This window comes from Rhipicephalus sanguineus, chromosome 6 (genome assembly GCF_013339695.2).
Source record: "Rhipicephalus sanguineus isolate Rsan-2018 chromosome 6, BIME_Rsan_1.4, whole genome shotgun sequence".
Classification (NCBI taxonomy): domain Eukaryota; kingdom Metazoa; phylum Arthropoda; class Arachnida; order Ixodida; family Ixodidae; genus Rhipicephalus; species Rhipicephalus sanguineus.
This window is the reverse complement of record NC_051181.1, coordinates 136,732,746-136,744,752: the sequence shown is the minus strand read 5'-3', so window position 1 is coordinate 136,744,752 and position 12,007 is coordinate 136,732,746. Positions and strand designations below refer to the sequence as shown.

Below are 12,007 nucleotides of genomic sequence, written 5' to 3'. Positions count from 1 at the left end.
AGCATCAACACTTCCTCGCCCCGCATGAATTTGAACCATATCAATGCTTCGTACCGAAGTAAAAGAAATCTTTCATCGCAGCACTGGGATTCGAACCTACTCCCTCACGCTCCGAAGGCGAGTACCTTACCCATTGAGCTAAGTACCAACGCTTTCAGGGCCCGAATGAATCTGAAGCACATCGATGCTTCGTACCGAAGAAAAAAAAACCTTCATGGCAGCACTGGGATTCGAACCTAGTTCCTCACGCTCCGAAGGCGAGTACCTTACCAATTGAGCTAAACATCAACTTTTTTTTTCTTTATTACCTGCTTTAATTGAGCTAAGCATCAACGCTTCCTCGCCCCGAATGAATTTGAACCACATCGATGCTTCGTACCGAAGTAAAAGAAAACTTTCCTTGCAGCACTGGGATTCCAACCTAGTCCCTAGCGCTCCGAAGGCGAGCGCCGTAACCAATGAGCTAAGTAGCAACGCTTACTTGGCGCGAATGCATGTAGACCTTATAAATGCGTTGTACCGCGTATAGGAAAAAAAAGGGCTTAACATTTTCGACAAAACAGCATCAACAATCAATTTTATTAAAAACCAACGAGACATTGAAACATCGCAAAATACGAGATTTGCAAGGAATATAGGCTCACCACTATTGACAAAAAAGCATCTGCAACAAATTTTATTCAAAAGCGATGTCACTGAAAAATCGAAAAACAAAAGTCACAGTTTCGCCGCAAGGGCGAAGCAATGAATGCGATAGCAAGAAAGTGCAATGGCATACAAGGAACGAAAAGAAACTTGATACTTGCAGCGCGCTGCGGCAGCACAAAGAAGGACGCCCGAAAATAACGTACAGGTATAGACAGGGCAAGCGTGGACTAACAACTGTCACAGTTGTTAAGGCTTTGTGCTTGAGCAACGCGCTGCAGGTGCCGACAATTGAGAATCAGACGCTCTTAGATATTTATTTTTCTTTTAAACTGTGGCGCGTGAAGTGACCCCTCTGCGTCTCTTACCACACGGGGGCGTCTGACGCAAGGTGTGCCCGGTGTTCTTTTTTTTTTTTCGTTCCATATCTCGAGCGGGTACTGAAAGGGGCCGCTTTGTGGTTCGCGTATCAAGGGCAGTTTTCAAACTGAAAGAAAATGTAGGAGCGTTGCGTGATAGAAAACACGCCGAAGCTCCTCCGAGATCTGCGTACCACCAGCGGTAAATGGTACATATAAATAGCTCGCCATTATTTCGCCGGTGAATGCATGGGGCATGGTCGAGTTGTCTAATGCAGCGGGTTGGGTAGCGAGGGTCGCCGAATCAAATCCCGCGTATGGGTGCTTTGGAATTTGTTTCTTCTGCTTTATTTTTTTGTGCCTTTTTATATATATACATACATATACATATCCGCGACATGACGGCGATGGCAAGAATTCGCCGAGAGTGTCCATATAATTACTATCGCAATAATAGGAGATTCGCAAAGGCTATATAGGCTTTCGATATTTTGGACGAAATAACATCTACAGCTGAATTTATTCGAACGGAGGAGACATTGAAAAATCGAAAACTACGAAATGGCATTAGCACGATGCCGGTTCGTCACATCCAAATTGTTCTAGATGGTTGTGCCTTTGATGCTGCATTTCCCGCACTTTTGCTGTGATCACCTTGTTGGATGATGGAACATAGTGCTTGTTTTGCTTGCTGCGCGTAAAGATCAGTTTCAAACACAATCTACTGAAGGCACTCAAGCGCCCACAAAGTGCTAAAAGAGAGAGAGGGGGAAAGAAAAGAGGAAATCAGGGATGTTACCCACAAGGTAGCATCCTGTATGCTACCCTGCCCTAGGGTTGGGGAATAGGAGGTTGGAAGAGAGAGATAAAAAACAAAATATTAAAGAAAAAACACAACCAAAACCACACATACACACACACGAGAGCGCTCCGCTCAGAGTCGTTCAAACAGGCCAGTAGATCGCAGAAAGCCTAGTAGCGCTTGTACGGCCTTCTTCTGCGACGCTATGTCTGGACGATGGCTTAGTAGTACCCCCCCTCCCCCCCCCCCGTGCGCACGTCTCTGTTTCCTACATCTGATATATGGGTCATTTCTGAAGAGGACTTGGCATCAGCATTTGAGCAACATGTTGATTAATCGCAACAGGCGAGAAAATAGTACAAGTACTATTTAGCGCAGTCACAAAACTTTTTTGTTTATAAAGCACGAAATAACTGCGATTCTAAACACACTGGCTTGATGCCTGGTAACGCTTAGCTGAGATGAGAGAAACGCCTGCATTAACTTCTTCTGAGGAGACAATCCTGATAGTCAATCGCAGGCATTCATCACTTATCCTCAACTGGAGAGCTGACTTGTTCATTTGGCAAAAAAGTTATAGGACGAAGACTGCCATGTGCGTACCGGGCCGCGTGCGGCCCGCGGGCCGCGTGTTTGAAACTCCTGCTCAGCTGTTGTATCGTTGCGCCATCTATGAAAGCGCACGCGCAACGGGAGCAGAAAGCTTTTCTACGTTTTCCCGTTGCCTCGCGCATATTTTTCTCTTTTTTTGCGCGAGATGATATTTTCAGTTGAGGAAACTTACTCGGTGCATGACAGTTGCCTCGACTGTCACATTGGAAGCGGGCAGATTGTGAGGAGAGATGTTGAAAATAAAGAGAAAGAAGTACCGCGTGTGGCGGCAAATTCGGTTTATGGGAGCAGCTTGCCGAGATTCAGATGATTCAGACACAACATTACTTGCGTAAAACAGCTAGCTTATTGCCGCTGTTTCGGGGCCAGCCACGAATGAACGCTCTCGACGTGATGACGAGAAAGTCACGGTGACAATGCCTAATCGGGAACGTAGCTCACCCACTAAGATTTGTGTGCGAGTCCGCCCTCACTATTTGGGAGATAATGTAATGGGAGATAAAGAACTTCTTGCTCAGATTGCGCGCATACTGAGCCTAACATAAACCGATTAGTAATTTTCTTGCCCATTTTCTTGTTTTCTTTCTTTATTTTTTTGCGTGTAGATTTTATTCGGGTAGATCTCGTCTCTTCAAAAAGATAACAAATTCACCGAAACAGCGCCAAACATACGAAATTATTGCGTTATATTTGTGAATGAAGCAATTCACCGCCTTACAAAGGTGACCCAATATAAGGGAATGATTCCTACGGGATGATCTTCTTTAAAACTTACCCCTCCTGACGGGTGTCTTCATAAGAAAGCGGAAATCGCCATCCACCCGTTAGTAAGACAAAGCTGCATTCTTAATCAGTTCCCGCTTAATCTGCTGGACATAGCCAGGAAACCGGTCATTTTTCGTCCGGTTTCCTGGATATAGCCAGCATTCAACCAGGACCTGATTAAAAGTGTGCAAGCAAATTCATACGGATTTGTCAGGCAGAATCTCCTTTGGGAGTTGGCTAAGCTATGCGTAAGCGTAAGACTTCATTGTAGAAACTCGAGGGTTGATGCGACGCCTCCAGTTGATGCAGGCAAAGGGCGTCTTTCCCCTTTCATAGCGTTCGTCAGCGTCCCGAATGGACCAACCGTAGTGGTCATCCTGCGATTACCGAAAGGCATATTTAGGGTTAAATTTTCTCAAAGTCGGAATGTTCACGTGCCTGTAGAAACTGACACCATGCTCCGTGCACCCCCTCAAAATATTGAGGACGAGGAAAGAGAGAGAGAAAGGTTTATTGTGGGAGAAAAGCTGAGAGGTCGGCCTGAATCAATTTTCTGGCCTGCTACTCCGCGTTAGGAAAGGGGAGGGGGTGGGAAAGAGAGGACAGAGAACGTGTTGATGATGATGACGAGGAGGAAGAAGGTGGCGATGAAGCAAAAATTTGAATGACCAGAAATTACATAGTCTTTTGTCGAGTTCTGTCTCGCGCAAAAACTTGCTCAGCGCTTTCAGGTTGTCTCCCTGGCGACGAGGTGGTGGTCCCAACAAAACTTTTTCTGAAACTTGTTGCTTCGTAGATTTCAACAAGAGGATGGCCATAGAATTCCCTTGCGTGATATCGCGGGCAGACGCACAAGAGGGGTTCAGTATTCTCAGGAATTCACATACCTCGCAATTCGGACTGTCTAGCCATCTCCTGGTTATTTTATAGATATATGCTACAGGCAGGCCCGTAGCCAGGGGGTGGGCTGTAGGGGCCCGGCCTCCCCCCCTCCCCCGAAATTTTGGTGAAGCATGTGTTTTTACCAAAAATAAATAACGAAAATAGATTTTTTTCTGAAATAGTCAAGGTTTTCAGCAAGTGCCCCCCCCCCCCCCCCCGAAAAAAATTCCTGGCTACGGGCCTGGCTACAGGCAATGGATAATGGGATATCAGCCATTCTCTTGCACGTCATCCGCGTTCACGATGTGAAACGTCACTAACTTTCTGCAGAGACCACCCGCTTGCACGATTCTTATTAGCATCATAACCTACCTTACCCTTCTCGTGTGTCCTCACCACGATTTTTGTTTTCCTGTATGTCTAATCATTTCACTCACTAATTTTGTTTTCGTGTGAATTTTTACAGCGAGAAACGAAAGTGAAGTTTCACGAGGAAGCTCTGCTGGCACGCGACACGCGCCCGTCCGAGACCAAGGAAGTCGAAGATGGCGCTTTTCAGTCGAAAACGCTTGGCTGCTCTAGATCTGGACACAAGCGATTCGTTTGACTGCTACGATGCGATGGGCCACGGCCTCTACCAGCAGCGCCTGTTCTTTCTCTCTTCCGCCTTCTCGCTGTACGTTCACTGCAGCATCCTGGTCTTCTATCTCATATCGAGCGACGTGGACCACTGGTGCCGACCGCCGGCCGACTGGCCAACGTCCGTCGCAGAATGGAGGAACTCGGCCATCCCCCTGGAAGCCGACGGCAAGCCCAGCCGGTGCACCGTCTACAAGTATCCAGGCGACCCAAACGATACCGACGTCACCGCTTGCGACCACTGGGACTACGATCCAAAGAACAAGCGGAGGACCATCGTGAGCACCTGGAACCTGGTCTGTAAACGGCGATTTCTCATGGCTGTTATACAGCTCGTGCAGCTCGCGGGTTTCATCTTGCTACCCAGCATTGCCGGCTACATGATGGACCGCGTCGGCCGCCGACCCCTACTCCTGCTGTCCACCGCCGCGCTCATTGTCGGCACGTGCGGCGGATGTTTTGCCAACACGTTCGCCCTGTATGTGACCATCAGGTTCCTCAACACCGGCTGCGCTGGCACGGGTGCCCTGGCGGCCTTTGTACTGGCATTCGAGACGACCAGAAACGAGTACCGAACATCGTATGGCGTTACGGTCACCTTGTTAGCCCTTATGGTCACCGAGCTGTGGTTCAACGTGATCAGCGAATTCAACATCGAATGGTTCCTGCTTCAAGCGATCTTCCTCTCACCCACGGCCTTTGCGTTCCTCACTTTCTGGTTCGCCGACGAGTCTCCGCGATGGCTCATCTTCGCCAGAGACATGGCCTCAGCGGAAGCCGTGATGCTGGCGGCCGCGAAGATGAACAACGTGCCACTGCCCATCACCTCCTGCCTGTTGAACGCGATAAAAGCCGAGGTGATAAAGGCCGAGGAGCGCGCCAGAACGTCGCCCATGCCCGCCGAGAACTCGTGGGCGAACTACATACCCACTCGAGCACTCTTCATGTTCGGCGCCTACTTCTCCGTCACCTTCACGTACCTCGTGCTCCTCCAGTCGTCTCTGCAGCACAGTGTGTACACCTGGACCCGCTGGTTGTCGCTACCCTCCAATATGCTTACGACACTGTTCGCGTACAAATTTATAGGCCGGGTACGTCCTCTGGAGCTACTCATATGGTGCTTCGCTCTTCTCGGAGGCCTCGTATGCCTGCTCAGCCTGACCTTGGGAGACCCGACGGGTGTGCTCGCCCAGCTGTTCTACATCCCAGCAAAAGCGATCGCGCTGGCGATGACCGTCCTGGCCGGCATATGCGTGTGCGAGGTGTTCCCGACACCCGTGCGCGCAACCGCGTTGAGCTGGTCTTTCGCCGTCGGCCGAATGGGAGGCGTGTGCGGCACGGTCGTGGCGGGGCTCAAGGTCGTCGGTCGCGAAGACCTCGCCCTGGCCATTTCTGCCTGCATGATGTTCCTCTCGCTGGCGGCGCTCATTCGCATGCCGGGAAAAGACACGGGACCCACGATCAACCTACGCAGGATATCCGCCTCGTGCAGCCAAAGCCTGGACCACATGAAGATGACGCTGGAGCCTCTGGATTACCGGAAGCCCGACAAAAGGCATTTTAGCCACGACCGCAGAAGGACCCACTCTTCGATCTCGTCCCGAAGGCGTAGTTCCTTTTGGGATAGCTAATGCGAACTCAACTTAATAAACCGATAGAATTTATTATTAACTTAGCTGAATTGTAATGACCTCCCACTTTAGAATGTAATAATGGTACGTTCGACTGGTCGTTCTCGCGCGCTCCAGGGTGCTTTGGTGGCGCGCGTCACGTTTGGCTAGTCGAAATCGAGTACTCCTAGTGCGTTCGGCTGGCTCTTTCGGAGCACCACGCCCCACCTCGCAACCGGTGTCTGGTAACATGATTCCCGCGCCTCGTCTGTTCGCAACAGAAGACGCCGTCATGTGTTTTCTCATTCGGCCTCCGAATGTTCTGGTGAGCGGTTGACCGTTTGGCTCGGACACGCTTTCTCTGTCTCGGATCAAGAGCGGGCCCCGCATTATTGCCATCTGAGTCGGAGCGCGGCGACTCCCATCCGAATGTACCATAATTTTTTCCTAATGTGTTTACTTAGCTTCGGTATGCTGCGAGAGAGCGCCCGCACTGCCACCTATAGATACGAGTTATTAGAGTACTTCAAACACTGGCAGCAAATGAGCAATCACTAAAGAATTAGCAATGACAGCCTATCCATCGTTGCGTTTTCTCATTGTCTTAATTCAAGAAACCGAGGTGGATCAAGCCTCATCGCTCTCGTTTTCTGGTCTCTTTGTATTGTATATCGTAAAGAAACAAGGTACTGTATTGCATACGGAAACAAAGTCGTATTGGAACCTTATTCAACCTTTTTCTATTAGCTCGCAAAATGTGTCTAACGTGACATATCCGAGGTGGCATCATAAAGTGATAACATTCTTGTTTTGTTGATATTAGTTTCCGAACGTGTACAGAAAAGTAAGAATGTACACACAAGAGCGAAACTCTTAACTTCTAATGGGGGGGGGGGGGGGGGGGGGAGGGACTTTTCGCGGCGCTCTGTTCATACAGGAATGTGGGCTGAATACAGAGACAGTGCAAAGAAGCGGAAAGATCACAGTGTGCTGCTTCTGCACGAGACACCATATAACGTCATCAGGTGATATCAGCATGTGATGTTGACGTCTTCGGATAATATCGTAGCGTCACGATGACATCGTCCCGTAGCGTAATGTCTGACGCGCTGATGTCATCACAAGACCTTTGACCTGTTGACGTGATCACGTTACATCATCATGCCAAGTGTAACTTCACCACTGGGTCACATTGGTACCATCGGATGTCAACGCAGGATCCTTTGATTCATGACTCACGTAATGGCCTCGTATTTATAAAGAATGCCTACCTCAGCATTCGTAGTCAATGTTTTCCACAGCGTCCCTGGAGGTCCCTGCTAGCGGAGCCGAGACGGCTAGTCAATTTTTTTTCAAATAGTTGCAACTGGCCGAAAATCACGTGATTACCGAGCCAGCGAGGTATCAAGTAAATACAGCGGCGTTGTTGTTAGCTGAGCGAATGCACTGCATCGATCACACGAATATATAAAAGGAGTCTCAGGCGATTGTAGTATGCAACTTTTATTTAGGTAAAATACTTTTAATAATGTATCAAAATGATACCGTTTCCACCCAGACAAACACTGCCGCGAGTAGAGTTCACAAACGTTTTTTTTTCTTGTCCAACAGCACTGACAAAAACGCGAGTTGAAGTGAACCAATGATTGCTTGTTGTGTTTGACGACGAATGCCGATCAACCAGCTTTTAAACAGGTTAAGCAATACAACACGTATTCGTGAACCACTTCTTTACTGAAAACGGCGAGAAGTCAAGCAAATCGCTGAAAGACGCGCTTTTTTCAGTCCCGCTTAAATAATCGGCCGCTGCATACATCTAAAAGAATTCTAACACTTGATAGAAATAAGAATATTTGGTTTCTTTGTTTTTCATCCATCTCTGTAAAGCCATTTTGTTCGTACAAACTTACACGGTTACGCTCGTTCTATCTTTTTTAATTATCAAAACTGACGAAGCTTTATGCCTCCTACAGATTACGCGGATTAGTCGTGTTTAGCTGAGTACTACATCTAAAACTACAGAGCGCCTCGACTGTCTGCTCTATTCGAAGATGCCAGATTTTAAGGTGTTTTCGTGAACGGAGCTAATGATGCGGGATTTGAAAGATAGAAACAGTATCTCGCTAAAGCTAATTCAGTTTTTTTTTTTACTTTTCATATCTGTGCTCTGGGAGAGGCAGCGCCGTATGATTTGATGAAGGAATTACAAAAGAAGAAGAAGAAGAATATATATAAAAAAAGGTCACTCGCTCAAACCGCGCTATAGCGAACAGCAATAGACTCTCGAGAATCAAAGAAAAAAAAGTAAAATCAATAAGTACAACCATGAATGCGTCTTAGCAGTGACAACAGTCGAACAACTGCTAACTTAACGAGGTTCGCCTATCGAAGAAGAAGAAGCTGCCGTGTATGTTTCGCCTTCTCCTTGAATTTGTGAATAACAAGCACTCCATGCGAAAACAAAATGGGGACGAAACGCGTGGAAGTGAGTAGATAAGAGAAGGCCGACCGGGGCCATTCTATTGGCTATAATATATGTCACACGGGGATCTACGTCACTACGTTGTTATGTAAAAAATATGCGCATCCAGAGGGCAGCACTGTTTGGAAGCAGGAAATCCAAACGCCGTGCCGCTCGCTGCCTTCTCGCACAGTGGGAAAGAGGGAGAGAGTGAAAGAGAGAGTCTTAGAGCATCGCTTATCTTACAGCCGATCCTAAGAGTCAGTACTACAAAAGACCACTACGATCGACGACTGAGCGACGCGCCTGAGAAGATTTGATCCTGAAATATCGACATACATTACGAACCTTGCTGTTCTACATAAAGGAACAAAACGCACTTTGTTGTTCATTTTCAGCGAAGGAGAGTTCCTCGCTAAGTTGATTCGGATGCGAAAGTAACTCTAACATCACCTTGACTTGCGCGACGTTTTGATCTGATGTTTGGTTTTCGTTGCCGATAGACAGTATGGCGTTCAACCACCATACAGCTGACGTTGAAGATAGCTTAATAAAATTCATCATCGCAAAGGCTGAAAGGTCAATGAACCAAAAGTAGAAGTGAGCGTGCCACTCGCCACTTCGTACCGCCCTGCTTGTGAAAAGAACGGACCGCGAGCACGCGCGACTCTGTTGTTGGCCTTTGCTCACCTGGAGTTGAAACGTCAGGCGCAGTGCGAGCGCCACAGCAACGTTGGTGGGATCGTGACATTGGCACTAACGCCACCTAGGCCTCGTTTACTAGTGCCCGTGACTCGACATAGCGGGAAAGGAGATCGCCTGAAGAAGGATGAGCGTTATGAACACAGTCTGTGCGTGGAGCTCAAATGCTGAGCACCGTTTGACGCCCGCCTGAGAAACGACGCGTGATGAGAAAAAATTAACAGTTATAAAGCGAATGCTCAATCTTCGAAGGAAGAACGAGCACGCGCACTTAAATGTACCCAGTGAGTATTTTAAGACGTGAGCAACTTCGATTGGTTTCTGAGGAGAGCAGTCGCGAGGCTGAGGAGCTGTCACCCCGAAGAGAACTGAACGGTCATAGATTTCGTAACTGATACACCGGCTTGTAGGCGAAAGTATAGATAATGTCAAGTCGCTTAAGCTTCTAATTTACTAACGGAGACAAAGGCGCGGCTAAGTTTTCTGCACGACTTGTCAACTTCTTGAATACTTCAATATCTGCGTGAAGGCGATCCTACGGGATACAGACAGCGAAGAGTTGACGAAGGAAATAAAAAAAAAGAACGGCTGTCATAAAATAGAAACGCGTCAGTGAGATAGTATTGCCTTTACAAAGAAATCGAATGCATGACCTGCACTGTAGCAGCTCATCTAGGCTTCGCAGAAACGATATTTCTATTTCAGTTGAGCAAAAGCTACGCAGGCCATAGCAACCGGAAGCCCAGAAAAAACGACTCTCCAAATGTTACCCGAATCTGATAAATATTTCGAAATTTTCGGAAGTACTCAAGCGTCTTCTTAGACGTATTCCTCTTAACGTTTCATTTATTAACCATATCTGCATATCGTTTTGCTGAGGGATCACGTAAATGAGAAATTGATTTTCAGATATCAATCGAATCTGGAGAATACACACAGTGACTAGACAAGCACCCGGCAAGTTTTACATTCTATAACCAATGATGAGCAGACACATACCAGCAAATTTATGTCATGTTAAATAATACGGCACCATGTGTGTATAGAAGAGGACTTTTGCTTTTACGAATATGGCAACGTCCTCTTTGCAGCTTATAAAAGCCCGTACTGATACAGCTGTAGATGTAGATGTAGATTCTGTACTACTGGCTCAGCTGCATTAGTTACTGTTTTTCTTTTCTTCTTTTTGAGATCATGTGTTGCATTGTTCAACTTATTGACATTTGTTGACAACCATGTGCGAGAGCTTCACACTTTCATAGCAATGCCACTGAGTACTTAATAATAAAGAAGTCATCAATTCGGTTCCATCTCGACCAAACCTAGAAAAAAAAAGAATAATTGAGAACAGAAATATCTTTTCTTGCATTTATACCAATGGGGGGGATTGCCTTAGATAATGGTATTTCTTAACAATTGATTACCATGCGCACTTATGGGTTAATTGTGTTAAACATTTTGTGATTACAGCTAACGCAAATGTCAAGTAAACAAGAGTACATGACACACCACGCAGGTGACTTACTGCTGTGCTAACTACTTTCACTTCTAGCTACAGCACCGCTCGAAGGTTGATACTAAACTGCAGCTATACGTACGGTAGCCCAGTCGTTGCGAAAAGCGTGGGGATAAGTACAACGAGCACCGCAATTTCAGTAACTTCCGACAAGAAGCGAGAAACTTGGCAACGACAGTCGCGCCCGCAACCTTGGTTTCCGTTTCGTTTTCCGTCCCCGCCTATAGTTACAACATCAAATCACGAACATGACGAACAGACAACCTGCCACACTGTAAAACACGCACACCCAGACACGTCCACTCGCGCACAAACTACACGACAGTCACACGACGTAACGTTGAGTAACATACGAGATGCGCCCCTCACAACTGCACACAACTGCTGAAACGACGCAGATTAACAAATGAGCAGGTAGAATAGGTATGTGACTCGACCTCCTAGAAGAAGAGCGTCATTTTTTTCCCCACCTCTATCAGTCGTTCTGTTCTGTGTACTTTGAGGTACTCCTCGTGTTAGGCGGTGGTGATGCGTTCACCGCGCGCTTTACGCCTGTATAAACGTGTCGAAGGCTCACATACTGTTTCGAACAATGTTTGGGGAGGGGAAACGTGCATGCTATAGGCGATAACACATTGATTCTGCAGGTACTCAACACGACAAGGAAGAAGAGAAGGCAATGTCCAAGAAATAACCCAAGCGCCCGCACTGCGACTACAATTACTTGCTTTTTCGGGCAGTACTACTAGATTTACAGCTCTTATCAATACGAAAAAAGAAAAAAAAAACTAAACAAAGGAGACCATCTTGTTCATGCCCCAGACTCTGCTGCTTCTATCAAGTGGTTGTGTCATTGCAATTATCACTCTTTCACGCTTTTTGCGCCCGTGTTTTGATCATCGTCATATATTGAAATCGAATGAAGTGTCTCAAGTTCTGTTTACAGAAAACTTGATGTTCGGAATAGCTACTACACGTCGTCTTGCCGAGCGACTGCAAAAGGCAAATCATACT

At 47.0% G+C, this 12,007-nt stretch overlaps 1 protein-coding gene across 1 annotated transcript; it reads left to right on the top strand.

Annotated features, from left to right (window-relative positions):
• Positions 1 to 4,610: 4,610 nt before the first annotated feature.
• Positions 4,611 to 6,335, top strand: LOC119397583 (solute carrier family 22 member 7). The gene has a single exon (XM_037665008.1). It carries the CDS (start codon positions 4,611 to 4,613, stop codon positions 6,333 to 6,335), a length of 1,725 nt encoding a protein of 574 aa, XP_037520936.1.
• Positions 6,336 to 12,007: the final 5,672 nt, after the last annotated feature.

Excerpts from the sequence above, each read along its gene's own strand:
- LOC119397583 (XM_037665008.1), top strand. The coding sequence starts at position 4,611 with ATGGCGCTTTTCAGTCGAAAACGCTTGGCTGCTCTAGATCTGGACACA.